The 24,846-nt window shown below is 42.9% G+C and overlaps 1 protein-coding gene across 1 annotated transcript in view; it reads right to left on the bottom strand.

Moving 5' to 3' along the window:
* Positions 1-24,846, bottom strand: part of pde4c (phosphodiesterase 4C) — a 110,889-nt gene that overhangs the window by 82,930 nt on the left and 3,113 nt on the right. Inside the window, exon 2 of the mRNA XM_062959971.1 lies at positions 10,448-10,668. Within this exon, the coding sequence (XP_062816041.1) occupies positions 10,448-10,668 (221 nt within the window). The remainder of the gene's footprint in view (positions 1-10,447; positions 10,669-24,846) is intronic.

The raw sequence follows: 24,846 nt of genomic DNA, 5'->3' as shown, positions 1-24,846 counted from the left end.
ATGAATTTAGCACCAAAATATCATGATGTATTGAAAACATTGACTACAAAAATGGCTTGGATAATCCAGAACCTTGGATAAACGAGGCTTGGATAAGTGAGACTCTACTGTAATTAAAATATTAAACAATCATCCAATTCCTAACAGCCCCAGGCCTTTTACATTTCCCCCTCACCACCATCCAAGTGAAGGCTTTCATACAGAGACAATTTCACCCTAGATTTTCTGTTTTTCCTCCACCACAGACATCCCAGTGTTTCTGACTCCCTCAATAGGTGTGGAATTTGCATGACCCTGCCCACTGCCTCTCCCTTAACCCTTTCCTATTATTTCCAAAAAGAGGAATTGATCTGCAACTAAACATACTGGAAAGGTTTGGGGAGAATTCACCCTAGATTTTCTGTTTTTCCTCCACCACAGACATCCCAGTGTTCCTGACTCTCTCAATTGGTGTGGAATTTGCATGACCCTGCCCACTGCCTCTCCCTTAACCCTTTCCTATTATTTCCAAAAAGAGGAATTGATCAGCAACTGAACATACTGGAAAGGTTTGGGGAGAATTCACCCTAGATTTTCTGTTTTTCCTCCACCACAGACATCCCAGTATTTCTGACTTTCTCAATTGGTGTGGAATTTGCATGACCCTGCCCACTGCCTCTCCCTTAACCCTTTCCTATTATTGCCAAAAAGAGGAATTGATCAGCAACTGAACATACTGGAAAGGTTTGGGGAGAATTCACCCTAGATTTTCTGTTTTTCCTCCACCACAGACATCCCAGTATTTCTGACTTTCTCAATTGGTGTGGAATTTGCATGACCCTGCCCACTGCCTCTCCCTTAACCCTTTCCTATTATTTCCAAAAAGAGGAATTGATCAGCAACTGAACATACTTGGGAGGTTTGGGGAGAATTCACCATTATTTATAGGACTTGTAGGTACTGGGATGTATAGTTCACTTGCAATCAAGGAGCACCCTGAACTCCAACAAAGATGGAATTGGACCACACTTGGCACACAGAGTCCACATGACCAACAAAAAATACTGGAAGTCTTTGGGGGAATTCATCTAAATTTGGGGGAGTTGTAGTTCACCTACACCCAGAGAGTATTGTGAATCCAAACATCGATTGATCTGGACCAAACTCAGCATCCATACCCAATATACCCAAATTGGCTGGTGAAGAGCTGCCTGGAAGATCTACTCGATCCGTTGAGCAATATAATCAATGGCTCTCTTGAACAGGGGGTCTTCCCGGACATCCTAAAAGAGGCAAGAGTTCGTCCCTTGCTAAAGAAGCCTAGCTTGGATCCCATGACCCTTGCCAACTATCGTCCTGTCTCCAACCTCCCATCCTTGGGCAAGATGATAGAGCGGGCTGTGCTGGGACAATTGCAACCATTTCTGGATGATACAGCCGGCCTGGACCCTTTCCAGTCAGGCTTCCGCCCTGGCTAAGGGACGGAGACAGTCCTGGTTGCCATCACAGATGAACTTCGTCGCCAGTCTGATAGCGGCGGATCAGCGCTACTGGTACTTCTCGATACCGTTGACTACGATCTAATGATTCACCGTCTCGCCATGTCCGGAGTTCGCGGTCAGGCCCTCAATGGGTTCAACTCATTTCTGCGAAACCGGAGCCAATGCGTGGAGTATATGGATCAAGTCTCCGACAGATCTCCCCTCCTATGTGGGGTACCCCAAGGTGCCATTCTCTCCCCTCTTCTCTTCAACATCTACGTTAGACCCCTTGCTAGTTTGGCTCGGAGTTTCGGCCTAGACTGTTATCAATATGCGGACGACACCCAACTCCTTCTGCGCTTGGAGCCTGGAGCAACGTCCATACCAGACCATTTCACCTCTGTCGAACTGGCTACGTGCTAGTAGACTGAAGGTGAACCCGGCGAAGACTGAGATTCTCTGGCATGGCTGTTCAACTGGTCTGACCCACTTGCTCCCCACCTTCGATGGTGCTGCCCTATCTCCTTCGCCTTCCGTTAAGAGCCTGGGTGTCGTTCTGGATTCACAGTTGACAATGGAAGCTGCCAGCAAACAGGCCTTTTTCCACCTACGACAAGCGAGGCAACTGGCACCCTATCTCTCTGATGAGGCTCTGGCAACGGTCATCCAGGCCACGGTCACGTCTAGGCTGGACTATTGCAACGCCCTGTATGTTGGCCTTCCGATGTCCACGACCCGGAAGCTCCGTATTGTTCAGAATGCGGCAGCCAGGCTACTCACAAGAACACCCTTGAAATGCCACATAACACCAGTGCTGCAGCATCTGCATTGGCTTCCAACTGATCACCGTGGTCTCTATAAGATGCTAGTTCTGACCTTTAAAACCCTTTACGGACAGGGCCCATCGTACCTTAGGGACCTTCTCCCATCATCGGAGGTCGCAATGACCATCCCAACGAGACTTACTTTATGTACCAGGTCCTAGAGAAGTGCACTTGGAAAGGACCAGGCGCAGAGCTTTTTCTATTTCTGCCCCTGCCTATGGAATGCCTTGCCGCCCCATATGAGAGCCATGCGTGAGTTGGGGCCTTTTACCCTCGCACTCAAGACATGGCTCTTTACTAGAGCTTTTGATCTATGTTAATTTTATCAATATTTGTATGTATGTATTTTTATCCTTTACAGTTTTATCTTGTAAATCGCCTAGAGCAGGGGTCCCCAAACTAAGGCCCGGGGGCCGGATGCGGCCCTCCAAAGTCATTTACCTGGCTCCCGTCCTCAGTTTTATAATATAATATTTTTATATCAGTTTTAATAATATAATATCTCGTATATACATATAATATTGATAATAATCTTATGTTATACAATATAATACCAATAGTAATACAATATAATAATATTAATTATATGTTATATATTACATCTATACATATAAAAGAGTGATGGCATCACGGCAGCGGACAAAACAACAAAAGTAAACACCCCACAACCTCGAAAATTGACATCACAACCCCTCATCCATGCCTCTAGGTTGATACAACAAAAAGAAAAGAAAAATAAATTCCTAATTAGAGGGAGAGGAATAATTGTTTTTATCCAATTGCTGCCAGTTACAAGGCTAAGCTCCGCCCACTTGGTCTCCTAGCAACCCACTCAGCCCAGTGTTAATAAAATAATGATAAAAAAATAAATACAAATAATACAATAAAAAAATACGAAAAACACTAAAATAATTAATACAATAAAATACTATAAAAAATGACTAAAAATAATACAACAAAATAATAAAATATAATAAATAAAAAGATAAGTGACAATAAAATTAATTTAAAAAAATACAAATAACGTCAAATAAAAATTCCACAACAAGTTTTAACCGATACCACCACCACTTTGCCACAGCAACGCGTGGCCGGGCACAGCTAGTCTATATATATAAATGAGTAATGGCATCACGGCGATCAACAAAACAACAAAACTACAGGCCCCCCAACCTCGAAATTTGACAACACAACCCATCATTCACGGCTCTAGGTTGATACAACAAAAAGAAAAGAAAAATAAAGTCCTAATTACAGGGAGAGGAATAATAGTTTTTATCCAATTGCTGCCAGTTTGAAGGCTAAGCTCCGCCCACTTGGTCTCCTAGCAACCTACTCAGCCCAGGGAACAGGCACAGTTAGGCCTCACTTAGGCCTCTTCCACAGATTATCAGATTTTAACTGGATTATATGGCAGTGGAGACTCAAGGCCCTTCCACACAGCTATATAACCCATTTAGAATCTTATATTATCTGCTTTGAACTGGATTATCTTGACTCCACACTGCCATATAACCCACTTCAGTGTGCATACTAAACATAAAGACTACCATACAACAGACATTCAATACCACCATTACCTCAACAATTTCTCACCAACACCACCAGACAACAACACAGCAACGCGTGGCCGGGCACAGCTAGTATAATAGTACTAGCTGTGCCCGGCCACGCGTTGCTGTGGCGAAGTCTGGTGGTGTTGGTGAGAAATTGTTGAGGTAATGGTGGTATTGAATGTCTGTTGTATGGTAGTCTTTATGTTTAGTATGCACACTGAAGTGGGTTATATGGCAGTGTGGAGTCAAGATAATCCAGTTCAAAGCAGATAATATAAGATTCTAAATGGGTTATATAGCTGTGTGGAAGGGCCTTGAGTCTACACTGTCATATAATCCAGTTAAAATCTAATAATCTGTGGAAGAAGCCTAAGTGAGGTCTAACTGTGCCTGTCCCCTGGACTGAGTAGGTTGCTAGGAGACCAAGTGGGCGGAGCTTAGCCTTCAAACTGGCAGCAAATGGATAAAAACTATTTTTCCTCTCCCTGTAATTAGGACTTTATTTTTCTTTTCTTTCTGTTGTATCAACCTAGAGGCGTGGATGATGGGTTGTGTTGTCAAATTTTGAGGTTGGGGGGCCTGTAGTTTTGTTGTTTTGTCCGCTGCCCTGATGCCATCACTCTTTTATATATATAGATAGTGGTATAGTTCAATATAGTAATATATAATGCTAATATTGTGTTAAGCTAATAATATAATATATTGTATGTACATACAGCTGCTCTGAGTCCCCTTTGGGGTGAGAAGGGTGGGATATAAATGTAGTAAATAAATGCAGTAAATAAATAATTAATTTTAGACTTAGGCTCGGCCAAAGTCTGACATGACTTGAAGGCATACAACAGCAACAACAACAATCTTAATTAACTTGACTATCTCATTGGCCAGTAGCAGGCCCACACTTTCCATTGAAATCCTGATAGGTTTATGTTGGTTAAGATTGTTTTCATTTTTAAATATTGTGTTGTTCTTTTGTTGTTGTTGTTGTTGTTGTTGCACTACAAAGAAGACATGTGCAGTGTGCATAGGAATTTGTCCGTTTTTTTTTTTTCAAATGGTAATTCAGCCCTTCAACAGTCTGAAGGATTGTGAACCGACCCTTGGCTTTAAAAGTTTGGGGACCCCTGGCCTAGAGCATCATGGATGGAGGGCGATTAATAAGTAATTAAATGATGATGATGATGATGATGATGATGATGAATACTGGTGGGTTTTCAGGGGAATTGGCCTGGATATTTTTGGAGTGGTATGCACTGGGATGTATAGTTCACCTGCGATCAAGGAGCCCCCTGAACTCCACCAAAGATGGATCTGGACCACACTTGGCACACAGAGCCCACATGACCAGGAAAAAAAACATTGGAGGTCTTTGTGGGAAATCATCTCAATTTGGGGGAGTTGTAGTTCACCTACATCCAATGTGAACCCAAATACTGATGAATCTGGACCACACTTGTCACACAAACCTGATATGCCAAAATTTGATTCCTGGAGGGGTTTGGGTTTGGGTTAGGGAACTGACCTTCCTTTCTGGGAGTTGTAGTTCACCCACAACCAGGGAAATCATGACCTCCACCGATAATGGACCCAGACTAAACATGGCATACTGAACCCCCATGACTAACTCAACGTATCGAAGGGGTTTGAGGGGGCTGGCTCACCATAGTGGGAGTTGTAGTTCACCCTACAGCAAGAAAGCACACTGAACCCCACCGACGATGAATCTTGTGCCCAACATGACAAACCAACTGATGGTGTTTCTCGGGGTTAACCTGGCATGATGTGAGTTGTGGCTTCAAGAAGGGAAAAAAGAACGACCCAAACAATTACCAATGTCCGGTCAGCCTCACATCAATACCAGGCAAAATTCTGGAAAAGATCATTAAGGAAGTGGTCTGCGAACACTTAGAAACAAATGCGGTCATTGCTAATAGTCAACACGGATTTACCAAAAACAAGTCATGCCAGACTCATCTGATTTCTTTTTTCGACAGAGTTACGAGTTGGGTCGATACAGGGAATGCTGTGGATGTAGCGTATCTGGATTTCAGGAAGGCCTTCGACAAAGTCCCCCACGACCTTCTGGCAAGGAAACTAGTCAAATGTGGGCTAGACAAAACTACGGTTAGGTGGATCTGCAATTGGCTAAGCGAACGAACCCAAAGGGTGATTCTCACCAATGCGTCGTCTTCATCATGGAAAGAAGTGACAAGTGGAGTGCCACAAGCAGGGCTCCGTCCTGGGCCCGGTTCTGTTCAGGATCTTTATGAACGACTTAGACGAAGGGTTAGAAGGCACGATCATCAAGTTTGCAGACGACACCAAACTGGGAGGGAGAGCCAACACTCCAGAAGACAGGAGCAGAATTCAAAACGATCTTGACAGACGAGAGAGATGATTGGCCGAAACTCACAAAATGAAGTTCAACAGGGACAAATGCAAGAGACTTCACTTCGGCAGAAAAAATGGAAATCAAAGATACAGAATGGGGGACGATGCCTGGCTTGAGAGCAGTGTGTGCGAAAAAGACCTTGGAGTCCTCGTGGGGAGGAAGGGGAACATGAGCCAGGAATGTGATGCGGCTGCTAAAAAAGCCAATGGGATTCTGGCCTGCATCAAGAGGGGAAGAGCGTCTAGATCCAGGGAAGTCCTGCTCCCCCTCTTTCTATTCTGCCTTGGTCAGACCACGTTACCTGGAATCACACTGTGTCCCATTCTGGGCACCACAGTTGAAGGGAGATGTTGACAAGCTGGAAAGCGTCCAGAGGAGGGCGACTAAAATGATGAAGGGTCTGGAGAACAAGCCCTATGAGGAGCGGCTGAAAGAGCTGGGCATGTTTAGCCTGCAGAAGAGAAGGCTGAGAGGAGACATGATGAGAGCCATGTCCAAATACGTGAAGGGAAGTCCTAGGGAGGAGGGAGGGAGCTTGTTTTCTGCTGCCCTGGAGACTAGGACACAAGGGAACAAGGGCTTCAAACTACAGGAAAGGAGATTCCGTCTGAACATCAGGAAGAACTTCCTCACTGTGAGAAGGGCTGTTCACCAGTGGAACTCTCTCCCCGGGGCCGTGGTGGAGGCTCCTTCTTTGGAGGCTTTTAAGCAGAGGCTGGATGGCCATCTGTCGGGGGTGCTTTGAATGCGATTTCCTGCTTCTTAGCAGGGGGTTGGACTGGATGGCCCATGTGGTCTCTTCCAACTCTACTATTCTATGATTCTATGATTCTATGGTTAATGGAGCAGCGGATTCCAACTCCAGGCTCTCCTTTCTGCCTTATTTTCCAGACGGAGCCATTTCCTCCGCTCCCCTTTCCGTGCCTGCTTCCCAGCCTCTGTCTTCTGTGTTTTATGTCTCCAATTTCTTTTCTAATAAATAATAACCGCCATTTAATTTGTTTCTTTCATGGCCACCCCAGGCCCCGAGGGGAACATCCCAACGCGGCTGGCTTTGCTTTGCCGTGGCAGCTGCATTTGCGGAGTGAGTATCGGCGGGGAGAGGGTCTGTGCGTGGGTGGGAATCCACTCTGGGTTTTAGTCGGGGCTGCTGTACTTTGGACCACATTATTTATTAGAAAGGAGAGGAATGATCGGCGTAAGTTGGAAAACAGTAGGAAAAAAAAAAACAAGAGGCCAGAGTTGACGTAGAATTCAGAAATTTGGGGTCTTTTCTAGCAAAGGAGACCCGCGCTGACCCGGCAAGGAGGGTTGCACAATACCTGGCGAGCTTACGAGAAGCAAATCAGTTTTCCTTTTCCCAATAAAATTATCTCACCCAGGTTTGACACCGAAAACCCGACGTCTTTATTCTGTTAAGCTGGTACAGGATGACAGTAGCAATATGAATCATAGAATCATAGAATAGTAGAGTTGGAAGAGACCTCATGGGCCATCCAGTCCAACCCCCCGCTAAGAAACAGGAAATCGCATTCAAAGCACCCCCGACAGATGGCCATCCAGCCTCTGCTTCAAAGCCTCCAAAGAAGGAGCCTCCACCACGGCCCCGGGGAGAGAGTTCCACTGCCGAACAGCCCTTCTCACAGGGAGGAAGTTCTTCCTGACGTTCAGACAGAATCTCCTTCCTTTCCTGTAGTTTGAAGCCCTTGTTCCCTTGTGTCCTAGTCTGCAGGGCAGCAGAAAACAAGCTCCCTCCCTCTTCCCTATGACTTCCCTTCACGTATTTGTACATGGCTCTCATCATGTCTCCTCTCAGCCTTCTCTTCTGCAGGCTAAACATGCCCAGCTCTTTCAGCCGCTCCTCATAGGGCTTGTTCTCCAGACCCTTCATCATTTTAGTCGCCCTCCTCTGGACGCTTTCCAGCTTGTCAACATCTCCCTTCAACTGTGGTGCCCAGAATGGGACACAGTGTGATTCCAGGTGTGGTCTGACCAAGGCAGAATAGAAAGAGGGGGAGCAGGACTTCCCTGGATCTAGACGCTATTCCCCTCTTGATGCAGGACAGAATCCCATTGGCTTTTTTAGCAGCCGCATCACATTGTTGGCTCATGTTTAACTTGTTGTCCACAAGGACTCCAAGGTCTTTTTCGCACACACTGCTGTCAAGCCAGGCCTCGTCCCCCATTCTGTATCTCAGATTTCCATTTTTTTCTGCCGAAGTGAAGTCTCTTGCATTTGTCCCTGTTGAACTTCATTTTGTGAGTTTCGGCCAATCATCTCTCTAGTCTGTCAAGATCGTTTTGAATTCTGCTCCTGTCTTCTGGAGTGTTAGCTATCCCTCCCAGTTTGGAGCCAGACGTTGCATAAACACCATCAACAGCCACGGGAATAATAATTGCAAGAAAAGCAGGCTATTTGTCTTCCGACTGGCACCACAGGGCGGGAAAACCGAACAAAAGGAAATAGGGGTGTTTGAAGAGCAGGAGAGAACGGCACATTAATTCCCTCCGCGTGAAATGATCCTAGGGCCATCTAGTCCAACCCCATTGCATTTATTCATTTATTTACAGCTCAGGAGAGGTATAGATTCTCAGCCCTGTCTCCTCTATTTATTTATTATTTCTTTCCAGCATTTATACCCCGCCCTTCTCACCCGGGGGGACTCAGGGCGGCTTACAACAGTTGGCAACATTTAATGCCAAGAACATAATAATAAAACAAAAACAGTACATATGATCAATAAAAACTATACAAATACATCATTTAAATACATTATAACAATCAAAACATATGTCAATTAGATCCACAGTTAGTTCAATTTGGTGGGAAGCCCTAGCATTGAACGGTTGTGTTAAGGCTTCCCCGTCTGCGCAGGGTTCCATACTTGGCACTTTAACAACACAACCGTTCAATGCTAAGGCTTCACCATCTGCACAGGGTTCCATACTTCACACTTTAACAACACAACCGTTCAATGCTAAGGCTTCCCCGTCTGCGCAGGGTTCCATACTTGGCACTTTAACAACACAACCGTTCAATGCTAAGGCTTCCCCGTTTGCGCAGGGTTCCATACTTGGCACTTTAACAACACAACCGTTCAATGCTAAGGCTTCACCATCTGCACAGGGTTCCATACTTCACACTTTAACAACACAACCGTTCAATGCTAAGGCTTCCCCGTCTGCGCAGGGTTCCATACTTCGCGCTTTGACAACACAACCGTCCAATGCTAAGGCTTCCCCGTCTGCACAGGGTTCCATACTTCGCCCTTTAACAACACAACCGTCCAATGCTAAGGCTTCCCCGTCTGCGCAGGGTTCCATACTTCGCCCTTTAACAACACAACCGTCCAATGCTAAGGCTTCCCCGTCTGCGCAGGGTTCCATACTTCGCCCTTTAACAACACAACCGTTCAATGCTAAGGCTTCCCCGTCTGCGCAGGGTTCCACACTTCGCCCTTTAACAACACAACCGTTCAATGCTAAGGCTTCCCCGTCTGCGCAGGGTTCCATACTTCACACTTTAACAACACAACCATCCAATGCTAAGGCTTCCCCGTCTGCGCAGGGTTCCATACTTCACACTTTAACAACACAACCATCCAATGCTAAGGCTTCCCCGTCTGCGCAGGGTTCCATACTTCACACTTTAACAACACAACCATCCAATGCTAAGGCTTCCCCGTCTGCGCAGGGTTCCATATTTCGCCCTTTAACAACACAACCGTTCAATGCTAAGGCTTCCCCGTCTGCGCAGGGTTCCATACTTGGCACTTTAACAACACAACCGTCCAATGCTAAGGCTTCCCCGTCTGCGCAGGGTTCCATACTTGGCACTTTAACAACACAACCGTTCAATGCTAAGGCTTCCTCGTCTGCGCAGGGTTCCATACTTTGCACTTTAACAACACAACCGTTCAATGCTAAGGCTTCCCCGTCTGCGCAGGGTTCCATATTTGGCACTTTAACAACACAACCGTCCAATGCTAAGGCTTCCCCGTCTGCGCAGGGTTCCATACTTGGCACTTTAACAACACAACCATCCAATGCTAAGGCTTCCCCATCTGCGCAGGGTTCCATATTTGGCACTTTAACAACACAACCGTTCAATGCTAAGGCTTCCTCGTCTGCGCAGGGTTCCATAGTGATCACACACCGACTCCTCAGTTGGAAACCCCTCTTTTCTCTCCACAAAGAGACTCGAAACACTCGTACCTGACAACTGTGGGACTTTCGGCATCAACGGGCGCACATTCCTCGATGGTGAAAACGACCCGGCCCCCTCCGTCCGCACCGGGTAGGCGTCCGAAGTCCACCGCTGTGGCCTGGCGGGAGATGAGGGGCGGTAGGAGCGGCGTACCCGAGAAACGGCGTTTGATGGCGCTGCCGGAAGGGCCCCCCAGGCAAGGCCCCCAGTCGACCAGCTCTCGGGATCTCTGGGCAAAGAGAAAGAGGGGTGCATCAGAAAGGACGCTCGGGCATAGGCGCTCATTGCAACTTCTCCTCCACAAACACCATCCTGCCCACCACCCAAGTGAAGGCTTTCATTCAGGGACAATTTCATCCTAGATTTCCTGTTTTTCCAACACCACAGACATCCCAGTGTTTCTGAGTCTCTCAATTGGTGTGGAATTTGCATGACCCCACCCACTGCCTCTCCCTTAACACCAGACATCACAGTTGTGGAAAAGAAAAAGGTTTGGATCATTGACGCCGCCATCCCAGGTGACAGTCGCATTGACAAAAAACAACAGGAAAAACTCAGCCGCTATCAGGACCTCAAGATTGAATTTCAAAGACTCTGGCAGAAACTAGTGCAGGTGGTCCCGGTGGTGATGGGCACATTGGGCTCTGTGCCAAAAGATCTCAGCTGGCATTTGGAAACAATATATTGACAAAATTACGATCTGTCAACTGCAAAAGGCCACCCTACTGGGATCTGCACGCATCATCCGAAAATACATCACACAGTCCTAATATAATAATAATAATAATAATAATAATAATAATAATAATAATAATAATAATAATACATCACACAGTCCTAGACACTTGGGAAGAGTTCGACTTGTGGTTTTGTGATACGAAATCCAGCATATCTATCTTGTTTGCTGTGTCATAATAATAATAATAATAATAATAATAATAATAATAATAATACATCACACAGTCCTAGACACTTGGGAAGTGTTCGACTTGTGGTTTTGTGAAACGAAATCCAGCATGTCTGTCTTGTTTGCTGTGTCATACAATTAATAATAATAATAATAATAATAATAATACAGTAGAGTCTCACTTATCCAACATAAACGGGCCAGCAGAACGTTGGATAAGCAAATATGTTGGATAATAAGGAGGGACTAAGGAAAAGCCTATTAAAAATCAAATTAGGTTATGATTTTACAAATTAAGCACCAAAACATCATGTTTAACAACAAATATGACAGAAAAAGTAGTTCAATACACAGTAATGTTATGTAGTAATTACTGTATTTACGAATTTAGCACCAAAATATCACGATATATTGAAAACATTGATTACAAAAATGCGTTGGATAATCCAGAACGTTGGATAAGTGAGACTCTATTGTAATACAAAATCCAGCATATCTATCTCGTTTGCTGTGTCATATTATGTGTCATCATCATTATTATTATTATTATTATTATTATTATTATATATTGTATGACACAGCAAACGAGATAGATATGCTGGATTTTGTATCACAAAACCAAAAGTCGAACACTTCCAAGTGTCTAGGACTGTGTGATGTATTATTATTATTATTATTATTATTATTATTATTATTATGACACAGCAAACAAGATAGACATGCTGGATTTTGTATCACAAAACCACAAGTCGAACACTTCCCAAGTATCTAGGACTGTGTGATGTATTATTATTATTATTATTATTATTGTATGACACAGCAAACAAGATAGACATGCTGGATTTCATATCACAAAATCACAAGTCGAACACTTCCTAAGTGTCTAGGACTGTGTGATGTATTATTATTATTATTATTATTATTATGACACAGCAAACGAGATAGACATGCTGGATTTTGTATCACAAAACCACAAGTCGAACGCTTCCCAAGTATCTAGGACTGTGTGATGTATTATTATTATTATTATTATTATTATTATTATTATTATGACACAGCAAACAAGATAGACATGCTGCATTTCATATCACAAAACCACAAGTCGAACACTTCCCAAGTGTCTAGGACTGTGTGATGTATTATTATTATTATTATTATTATTATTATTATTATTATGACACAGCAAACAAGATAGACATGCTGGATTTTGTATCACAAAACCACAAGTCGAACACTTCCCAAGTATCTAGGACTGTGTGATGTATTATTATTATTATTATTATTATTATTATTATTATTATTATTATGACACAGCAAACAAGATAGATATGCTGGATTTTGTATCACAAAATCACAAGTCGAACACTTCCCAAGTATCTAGGACTGTGTGATGTATTATTATTATTATTATTATTATTATTATTATTATTATTATTATTATTCAATAGCACATGGAATCTTAGGATCCTAGAATTGGAAAGTTCCCCCAAAGGCTATCTAGTCTGCTACTAAGGAAAGCACAATCCAAGCCCTCCTGACAGACGGCTGTTATTATTATTATTACTATGTTTATTTGTGCCTTGCCTTTTCTGCTCCTCAGGTTTGCATGCATGACGGCAACAGAATGATTTACCGGCTTAAGCCGAGGGCCATTTGCTGCATAAACAAGTGCTAATGAGGCCCATAATTCTACACAGTTCCTTGGTAACTTGGGTACAAATGGAGTTTCCCCTCCACTGCCCTTCCTCACTGATGCAGAAGCAATACCCGAATTCAACTCCCTGCAGTCCCTTATGTCTTATTTGACCCACAATTAAAGGTAAAGCCATTCATCCACAAAACCTTATGAGTAGATCAATAGGTACTGCTCCAACAGGACTTAACGTCGGGGGAAACCTTTACCTTTATTTTACCTTAATAATCTCTATATATAAAAGAGTGACGGAATCCTGGCGACCGACAAAACAACAAAAGCAAACACCCCACAACCTTGAAAATTGACAGCACAACCCCTCATTCACGCCTCTAGGTTGATACAACAAAAAGAAAAGAAAAATAAAGTCCTAATTAGAGGGAGAGGAATAATTGTTATCCAATTGCTGCAGTTAGAAGGCTAAGTTCTGCCCACTTGGTCTCCTAGCAACCCACTCAGCCCAGGGGACAGGCAAAGTTAGGCCTCACTTAGGCCACTTCCACACTGCCTATAAAATGCAGACACCACCAGACAACGCCACTGCAACGCGTGGCCGGGCACAGCTAGTAATAATATATAATAATAATAATAATAATAATAATAATAATAATAATAATAATAATAATAATAATAATATGTTATAATAATAATAATAATAATAATAATAATAATAATAATAATAATAATAATCCCTGACGTTAAGTCCAGTTGTGTCCGACTCTGGAGGTTGGTGCTCATCTCCATTTCTAAGCTGTTGTCCGCAGACACCTCCAAGGTCATGTGGCCACTGGCATGACTGCATACCCGCCGGAGCGGTACCTATTGCTCTACTCACATTTGCATGTTTTCAAACTGCTAGGTTGGCAGAAGCTGGAGCTATCAGTGGGAGCTCATCCCACTCCCTGAATTCGAACCTACAACCTTTTGGTTCGCAAGTTCGGCAGCCCAGCTCTTTAACACACTGCGCCATCAGGGGTCCCTTGACCCACAATTACTGTTATTTTTTAAATACCGTATATTATCGAGTATAAGCCGACCCAAATATAAGCCACGTCACCTCATTTGACCACAGAAAACTGGGGAAACGTATTGACTCGAGTATAAGCCGAGGGTGGGAAACACAGCCGCTCCGGGTCAATTTCAAAATGAAAATCGATCCCAATGAAAGTATATTGAGGCATCAGTAGGTTAAAGGTTTTTCAATATTTACCGTATTTCAAAGAAAAACAGTAAACTAGCTCTGTAAGTAGAAAAGTAGGGTCAGCAAAAACAATATGGCATTAACTTGATAAATGATAATATTAACTTGATAACCTAGCAGTTCGAAAACATGCCAATGTGAGTAGATCAATAGGTACCGCTCCCGCGGGAAGGTAACGGCGCTCCATGCAGTCATGCCAATGGCCACATGACCTTGGAGGTGTCTACGGACAACGCCGGCTCTTCGACTTAGAAATGGAGATGAGCACCAACCCCCAGAGTGTGAGTAGATCAATAGGTACTGCTCCGGTGGGAAGGTAACGGCGCTCCATGCAGTCATGCCAATGGCCACATGACGTTGGAGGTGTCTACGGACAACGCCGGCTCTTCGACTTAGAAATGGAGATGAGCACCAGCTCCCAGAGTCAGACATGACTGGACTTAACATCAGGGGAAACCGTTACCTTTTACCTAACAATAATAATAACAATAATAATAACAATAATAATAACAATAACAACAATAATAATAATAATAACTTCATTTGTACCCTGCCCTATCTTCCCATAGGGACTCAGGCCAACTTCCAACATAGTAACAGGCCTATATAAACAATGCAGAGCTAGAAATAGATCCAGAGCTAGATATAGATCTATAATTATATATACGAATTTCACATATGCATTTCCCCCTGAAATGTTTGCAAATCCTCTCTTTATATATGTGCATTTCCCTCCTGTAATATTTGCAAGCCCTAAATATTTATGTTTATATCTAGAAATCTCTCTCTATGTGTGTGTGTGCATTTCCCCTGCAATATTTGCAAGCCCGATATATTTATTTTTATATCTAGAAATCTCTATGTATGTGTGTGTGTGTGTTTGCATTTCCCCTGCAATATTTGCAAGCCCTACATATCTATACTCATATATATCTATCTAGACATCTCTCTCTCTATAGATAATTATATCTGTATAGGATTTGCAAAGACTTGCAAACATATGAGGCGAAAATTCATATATAAAATAATGTATACACACAGATACAAATATACAGATACATGGAAATCTCTAGATATCTTTATAGGATTTGCAAAGATTTGCAAACGTATGAGGGGGAAATTCATATATAAAATTAATATATATAGATAGATAGATACAAATATAAAGGTACATAGGGATTGCAAAGGGAAATGTTTTGGTATTGTCCCGTTCCCCCTCCCCCCTCCCCCATTGTATCTGACACTACTGACATTCTCTTTGGCCCAGCTCCTTTTAGGAGCCAACCCAGGATTTTATCAAAGCATGTCTATTTTATGTGACCTCATTAGTTTTATGATTTGTTTTATTGTTGATTGATTTGTTTTATTGTTGTGTTTTGTATTGCTTGTTTGACCTGGGCTTGGCCCCATGTCAGCCGCCCCGAGTCCCTTTGGGGAGATGGGGCGGGGTATAAAAAAAATTTATTATCATTATTATTATTATTATTATTATTATTATTATTATTATTATTAAATGCCTATATATGTGTAGCAGAGATTAACAAATATTTCAGGGGAAAATGCTTCTATAGGATTAATCTATATATATAAAAGAGTGATGGCATCACGGCGATTCACAAAACAACAAAAGTACAGGCCCCCCAACCTCAAAATTTGACAACACAACCCATCATCCACTCCTCAAGGTTGATACAACAAAAAGAAAAGAAAAATAAAGTCCTAATTAGAGGGAGAGAAATAATTTTTTTTATCCAATTGCTGCCAGTTTAGAGGGCTAATCTCTGCCCACTTGGTTGCCTAGCAACCAAGGGACAGCCAGGTTTCAGTTAGGGGACAGGCAGATTTAGGCCTCACTTAGGCTTCTTCCACAGATTATATAATTTGCACTGGATTATATGGCAGTGTAGACTCAAGGCCCTTCCACACAGCTATATAACCCATTTATAACCTTATATTATCTGCTTTGCACTGGATTATCTTGACTCCACACTGCCATATAATCCACTTCATTGTGCATTTTATACAGCTGTGAAGAAGGCGCCTCAGATAATCCAGTTCTGAGCAGATAATATAAGATTAGAAATATACAGTAGAGTCTCACTTATCCAACGTAAACAGGCCGGCAGGATAAGTGAATATGTTGGATAATAAGAAGGGATTCAGGAAAAGCCAATTAAACATCAAATTAGGTAATCGTTATACAAATTAAGCACCAAAACATCATATTATACAACAAATTTGACAGAAAAAGTAGTTCCATGCGCAGTAATGCTATGTAGCATTTACAGTAGAGTCTCGCTTATCCAACGTTCTGGATTATCCAACGCATTTTTGTAGTCAATGCTTTCAATATATCGTGAGCCCCCACTGTTAGCCCCAGCTTCTGCCAACCCAGAAGTTCGAAAACATGCAAATGTGAGTGCATCAATAGGTACTGCTCTGGCGGGAAGGTAACACCGCTCCATGTAGTCATCCCACATGACCTTGGAGGAGTCTACGGACAACGCCGGCTCTTCGGCTTAGAAATGGAGATGAGCCCCAACCTCCAGAGTAAGACACGACTGGACTTAATGTCTGGGGAAAACCTTTACCCTTTACCTTAACTACCACCAATTCCTCAATACTTTATTTCCCAGACCACCAGACTTCGCCACAGCAACGCGTGGCCGGGCACAGCTAGTGGGTATATATATATATTCTTCCTGACTTGCAAGGGCTTCTTTCCCTTTTCAAAACATTCCCTTGGTTAAGAGCGAGGGAGGCTTTGGGGGGAAAAAAACACTGATAAGGGAGGGTAAGAGGAAAGATAAATATATCCTATATTGCAAGCAACGGCCTCTAGGCTCGCTGGCTTCATCTTGACCCAATTATAAGCCGGGGGAGGCATTTTCAGCTCATAAATAAGGGCTGAAAAACTCGGCTTCTCTTCAAGTATATTCCGTAATTATTTTCAAGGCTATGCTCTTGCTCTGAGATAAGCTCGGGGAAAAAAACCTCAACGCATCAGTCTTATGAGGCCATAGCCAATCAATGCTCCCCAAACTACGGCCCGCGGGCCACATGCGGCCCCTCGAAGCCCTGTTTTTGATCATGGTATTTAATTATTTAATTAATTAATAATTCATTATTAAGGGGTGCTTTGCTTGTGCTTTTGGTGCACAAAGGCAGAAGGGGTTTGGACTAGATGGCCCAAGGAGTCTCTTCCAACCCGCTATTATTTTGATTATTATTATTTTGATAATAATTATTTTGATTATTATTATTATTATTATTATTGACACAACAATGTTGTATGACCCAACAAACAAGATAGACATGCTGGATTTCGTATCACAAAATCACAAGTCGAACACTTCCCAAGTGATTAGGACTGTGTGATGTATTATTATTATTATTATTATTATTATTATTATTATTATTGCTATTATTGATACAAAGACACAGTATGACACAGAGATCTATATGCTGGATTTTGTATCACAAAATCACAAGTCGAACACTTTCCAAGCGTCTAGGACTGTGTGATGTATTTTCGGATGATGCTGCAGATCCCAGTCAGGTGGCCTTTTGCAGTTGGCAGATCATGATTTTGTCAATGTCTATTGTTTCCAAATGCCGGCTGAGATCTTTTGGCACGGCACCCAGTGTGCCCATCACCACAGGGACCACCTGCACTGGTTTCTGCCAGAGTCTTTGAAGTTCAATCTTGAGGTCCTGAGAGCGGCTGAGTTTTTCCTGTTGTTTTTCGTCAATGCGACTGTCACCTGGGATGGCAACATCAATGATCCAAACCTTTTTCTTTTCCACAACTGTGATGTCTGGTGTGTTGTGTTCCAGAACTTTGTCAGTTTGGATTCGGAAGTCCCACAGTCTCTTTGCCTGCTCATTTTCCAATACTTTTGCAGGTTTGTGATCCCACCAGTTCTTTGCTGCTGGGAGGTGGTACTTGAGGCATAAGTTGCAATGAATCATTTGGGCCACATAGTTGTGCCTCTGTTTGTAGTCTGTCTGTGCGATTTTCTTACAGCAGCTGAGGATATGATCCCTGGTTTCGTCGGTTTCCTTGCACAGTCTGCATTTTGGGTCATCAGCTGATTTTTCGATCTTGGCCTGAATGGCCTTTGTCCTAATGTCTTGCTCCTGGGCTGCAAGAATCAGGCCTTCTGTCTCCTTCTTCAGGGTCCCATTCGTGAGCCAGAGCCAGGTCTTCTCCTTATCAACTTTTCCTTCCATTTTGTCAAGGAACTTTCCATGCAATGTTTTGTTGTTTCAGCTGTCAGCTCTAGTTTGTAGTGCGGTTTTCTTGTACTTATTCTGCTCTAGTTTGTAGTGTGGTTTTCTTGTACTGATTCTGCTCTATTTTGTAGTGCGGTTTTCTTGTACTGATTCTGCTCTATTTTGTAGTGCGGTTTTCTTGTACTGATTCTGCTCTAGTTTGTAGTGCGGTTTTCTTGTACTGATTCTGCTCTAGTTTGTAGTGTGGTTTTCTTGTACTGATTCTGCTCTAGTTTGTAGTGCGGTTTTCTTGTACCGATTCTGCTCTAGTTTGTAGTGCGGTTTTGTTGTACTGATTCTGCTCTAGTTTGTAGTGTGGTTTTCTTGTACTGTTTTTTTTGTCTGCTGTGCTTTGAGGAGTTTCTGATTTTTGACTTCAATCAAAGCAGGTTCTTCCCTTTGCTTTACATATTCTGCCAGGGCATGTTCTTCTTCTTTGACTGCTTGTTTTACTTGCAAGAGTCCTCTGCCCCCTGATCTTCGAGGCAGATATAGCCGGTCAACATCACTGTGGGGGGTGCAGTGAATGATGAGTGGTCATGAGTTTTCTTGTTTTTCTGCCCAAATTGTCCAGTTCCGCCTGTGTCCAGTTTATAATGCCAGCATGATGACGATGATGATGATTATTATTAACATTAAGTCTGTATTTGTTCCGGTCATAAGTAAGTGTTCCTTATTTACTGTCGTGATTCTGGTGTTTTTTTTTAATACTTGTGACCAGATTTTGTTCATTTTCACGGTTTCCTCCTCTCTGTTGAAATTATTGGCATGCTTCTTGTGGACTTCGATGGCTTCTCTGCGTAGTCTGACATGAAGTCGCAATTCCACCAAGGCCAAACCAAAGCATTGCAGCGTTGCGCTTCTATGAAAGGGGGGGAAAGGGAACAACTCGAGCTCTGAACAAAAAATGTTTTGTAATTCTAGAGCGGTGGCAAAGGAGGGAGCGGGACAATCTGTTCTTCTGTCTGATGTAATTTTTTAAAGCACCCAGTCTGGCGATGCTGGCGTGATTGATGAAACAGAGAAAGGAAAGCAAAGGACTACGAATCAAAATGTGGGCATGCCAAGATTGGTCCAGATCCATCACTGTTTGGGTTCATAGTGCATTCTGGGTGTAGGTGAACTACAACTTCCAGGTCCATCATTGGTGGAGTTCAGAGTGCTCTTAGATTGCAGGTGAACTATACATCCCAGCAGGGCCGTAGCCAGAAAAAAATTTCGGGAGGGGTTTTGAAAATTTCGGGGGGGGGGGGGTTGAACCCCTAGCACACACCTCTCCCCGCTACAAACCTGTCAATATCTGCTTGAAATAGTGCCTGGAGGGACTCTTAATGTTTTGTGTCTCATAGACTTAGCATGGGGATTTGGTTAACCAGTTAAAATTCATGAGTAAACCAGGTTTTTTTTATAACCTGAAAAATTTCAGGGGGGGGGGGGTTGAACCCCTAAAACCGCCCCCTCGCTACAGGCCTGCATCCCAGTACCTACAACTCCTATAAATCATGGTGAATTCTCCCCAAAGCATTTTAGTAGTTGAGTTGCTGATCAATTCCTCTGTCTACTGTGTCCCATAGAAAAGAATAGGAAAGGGTTAAGGGAGAGGCAGTGGGCGGGGTCATGCAAATTCCACACCAATGGACAGAGTCAGAAACAGTTGAGTGTCTATGGTGGAGGAGAAACAGACAAATTTTCCCCGTCTGAAAACTTTGACTTGGGTGGTGGACAGTGTGGTGTTTGTGGAGGACATTGGCAGGGCTCTTGGACATGTTCATGGCACTCGCCATAACTCGCAATGTCATTGGAGGGAGGCCCATTGGTGTCTCCTGAGTAGTGGGAGGTAGAGCTGTTTGTGGAAGTGGGAGCCTGTCTGTATAAACCAGTGGTTCCCAAACTTATTTGGCCTGACGCCCCCTTTCCAGAAAAAATATGACTCAGTGCCCCCTGGAAAGGGGGGCGTGGCTTAGAGGAGTGGGCGTGGCTCCTGCTCAAGAGGGCGGGGCTGAGCCTCTCCCCTAGTCCAAAATGCAGGGCAGGGAGGGGGAGGGGGAGGTGGGCGGGGCCACAAATGGGCGCCCAGGACTGGGATGGGCGGAGTTACGAGCTCTGAGGCAGGGCTGAGCTTCTATCCCTGTCCTGCAGTGCCTTCCAGGAAACAAGGGGCGGGGCTAGAGGAGTGGGCGGGGCCTCTTCTCTAGTGCTCTTGGGAAGAGGCCCCGCCCCCACCCCTAGCCCCGCCCTTTAGTCCTAAAAGGCCTCTCAGGAGAGGTATAGAGGCTCAGCCCTGTCTCACGCTCTTTGGAAGAGGCCCCGCCCCCATCCCTAGCCCCGCCCTTTAGTCCTAAAAGGCCTCTCAGAGGAGGTATAGAGGCTCAGCCCTGTCTCAGGCTCTTGGAAGGAGGCCCCGCCCCTTTCCCTAGCTCCACCCCCTGTGTCCCAACAAGCGCCTCAGAAGAGGTATAGAGTCTCAGCCCTGTCTCGGGCTCTTGGGAAGAAGCCACACTCACTCCTCTGGCTCCGCCCCCTGTGTCCTAACAGGCGCCTCAGGTGCTCAGCCCTGTCTCTGGCACTTGGGAGGAGGCCCCGCCCCTCCCTGGCCCCGCCCCCATGTCCTAATAGGTGCCATCACCACTCCACTGGATCTCTGCAGCGGCCACCAGGGGGCGGTAGCGCCCACTTTGGGAATCACTGGTGTAAACTGACACCCCAGCCACATCTATATATATAAAAGGATAAAGTTGTTTGCGCAGTGACTATAACAACAAAACTAAACATCCCAGAAATACGAAATTTGGCAACACAATGCAAAAGGCTTGCCTCCAGGTTACAACAACACAACCACACCACAAAACCACAATCCAGACCCACAAAACTCACAACAACACATCATGACTATAACAACACAACTAAATGCCCTAGAAATACAAAACTTGGCAACACAATGCAAAAGCCTTGCCTCCCGGTTGTAACAACACAACCACACCACAAAACCACACAGGACCCACAAAACTCACAACAACACATCGGGACTATAACAACACAACTAAACGCCCCAGAAATACAAAACTTGGCAACAACGCAAAAGCCTTGCCTCCCGGTTGTAACAACACAACCACACCACAAAACCACAATCCGGACCCATAAAACTCACAACAATACATCGTGACTATAACAACACAACTAAACGCCCCAGAAATACAAAACTTGGCAACAACGCAAAAGCCTTGCCTCCCGGTTGTAACAACACAACCACACCACAAAACCACAATCCGGACCCATAAAACTCACAACAATACATCGTGACTATAACAACACAACTAAACGCCCCAGAAATACAAAACTTGACAACACAACGCAAAAGCCTTGCCTCCTGGTTCTAACAATACAACCACACCACAAAACCACAATCCGGATGCACAAAACTCACAACAATGCATCATGACTATAACAACACAATTAAACGCCCCAGAAATACGAAACTTGGCAAAAGCCTTGCCTCCCGATTGTAACAACACAATCACACCACAAAACACAATCCGTACCCACAAAACTGAAAAATTGAAGAAGGTAACAGACTTCAAATACTACTACTAATGTGAGTATAAAGAAGGGTGGAGGTCACAGCATAAATACAACCTAATGTAAACTGACCAACACCACCAGACTAAGCCACAGCAACGTGTGGCCGGGCACAGCTAGTACATATATATGTGAATATATCTTCACTTTTATTATGTGTCTAGATTATTATTATTATTATTATTATTATTATTATTATTATTATTATTATTACAGCAGCAAAGTTTGTGCTTATTCAACACTGCAATGGGGACACCCCCGGAAACGACAAAGCCGCTGGCTTTACTGGATGTCGGATTGTGAGAAGATGCCAAATAATGTGGATGCTTCACCAAACTACAAATCCCACCATTGCATAGCACTGACACATAGCAATGCAATTACAGAGAGGGAAATTCAGGAGTTATCTCTATTATTTATTTATTATTTATTTGCGAAATTTATATCCCGTACTTGTCACCCCGAAGGGGACTCAGGGCGGCTCACAAGTTATATATACATAGAATATATTATATTATTAGCATGACACAATATAAGCATTATATATTACTATATTGTACTATACCACTATGCTGCAATATTATTAGTAATATTAAATGTAATATATAATATACAATTATCACAGTGTATTATTATATTGTATTACATTATAATATTATTATTACAGTAGAGTTTCACTTATCCAACATAAACGGGCCGGCAGAACGTTGGATAAGCGAATATGTTGGATAATAAGGAGAGATTAAGAAAAAGCCTATTAAACATCAAAATAGGTTATGATTTTACAAATTAAGCACCAAAACATCATGTTTTACAACAAATTTGATAGAAAAAGTAGTTCATTACACATTAATGCTATGTAGTAATTACTGTATTTACGAATTTAGCACCAAAATATCACAATGCATTGAAAACATTGACTACAAAAATGCGTTGGATAATCCAGAACGTTGGATATGTGAGTGTTGGATAAGTGAGACTCTACTGTATATGTATATACAATATATTATACTATCAGCATAGCACAATATAAGCATTATTTATTACTATATTGTACTATACCACTATGCTGCAATATTATTAGTAATATTAAATGTAATATATAATATACAATTATCATAGTGTATTATTATATTGTATTACATTATAATATTATTATTATATGTATATACAATATATTATACTATTAGCATAGCACAATATAAGCATTATTTATTACTATATTGTACTATACCACTATGCTGCAATATTATTAGTAATATTATTAGTAATATTATTGAGGAATTGGTGGTCGTTAGTATATGTTATTTCTTAACACTTGTGAATATACAGTATTTCTGGTTGTTCCTTTTTTTTTTTTTGAACTGTTGGAGGCAAGGATGAATGCTGCAATTAGCCAGAATGATTATCATGTAATGGCCTTGCAGCTTCAAAGCCTGGCTGCTTCCTTCCTCGGGGAATCCTGTGTTGGGAGGTTTTGGCTGGCCCTGATTGTTTCCTGTCTGGAATTCCCCTTGCTCTTTATTTACTGTCCTGAATTTAGAGGGTTTTTTTTAATACTTGGAGCAGATTGTGTTCATTTTCATGGTTCACAGAAACACAATAATAATAATATTAATAATAATAATTACCCTTCTAACTGGCAGCAAGGGGGAAAACAGGTCTTCTCCTCTAATTTGGACTTTATTTTTCTAGGTTTTTTGGTTTGAAAGACATATTTTGGATGACTATGTCTTTTGTGACCAAATTTGGTGTGGTTTGGTTCAGTGGTTTTGTTGTTTACGCCATAATAAAATGCACATTATATATATATTTTTATATATAGACTAGTTTTGCCCGGCCACGCGTTGCTGTGGCTTATGAGAATCCTTTGTTGGCCAGGCGGAGTAGCAGTGAATAACCTTGCAGTCTCAAAGCCTGGCTGTTTTCTGGAGTAGCTGGAGCTTTTTGTTGTATGAACGTAGAGGCATGGATGAGGGGTTGTGCTGCCAAGTTTAGTGTTTCTGGGATGTGTAGTTTGGTTGTTTTGTCCTAGGCCGAAATTTCATTACCCTTCTATATATATAAAAGAGTGATGGAATCCTGGCAACTGCCAAAACAACAAAACTAAACACCCCACAACCTCGAAAATTAACAACACAACCCATCATCCACGCCTCTAGGTTGATACAACAAAAAGAAAAGGAAAATAAAGTCCTAATTAGAGGGAAAGGAATAATTGTTTTTATCCAATTGTTAGAAGGCTAAGCTCCGCCCACTTGGTCTCCTAGCAACCCACTCAGCCCAGGGGACAGGCAGAGTTAGGCCTCACTTAGGCCTCTTCCACACTGCCTATAAAATACAGATTATCAGATTTTAACTGGATTATATGGCAGTGTAGACTCAAGGCTCTTCCACACAGCTATATAACCCATATAATCTTATATTATCCGCTTTAACTGGATTATCTGGACTACACACCTTGACCCTTTACCTTAACTACCACCAATTCCTCAATACTTTATTTCCCATACCACCATACTTCGCCACAGCAACGCGTGGCCGGGCACAGCTAGTTTATATATATAGATAGATATTGACACAGGAGACATGGTGGAATGGTGTCTTCCTGGCCCCCCTTCTTCACTCTGGCCCCTCTAGATGCTCAGCACTACGATTACAATTATATTACGTGATGCCCATGCACACCCTAAGTTTGCCCCCCAAAAAATGAGCGTTAGATTTGAGTAAATATAGTGTTTACATATGGTGTTCC

This window comes from Anolis carolinensis, unplaced genomic scaffold (assembly GCF_035594765.1).
Source record: "Anolis carolinensis isolate JA03-04 unplaced genomic scaffold, rAnoCar3.1.pri scaffold_7, whole genome shotgun sequence".
NCBI lineage: Eukaryota > Metazoa > Chordata > Lepidosauria > Squamata > Dactyloidae > Anolis > Anolis carolinensis.
This window is presented reverse-complemented; position numbering and strand designations above follow the sequence as displayed.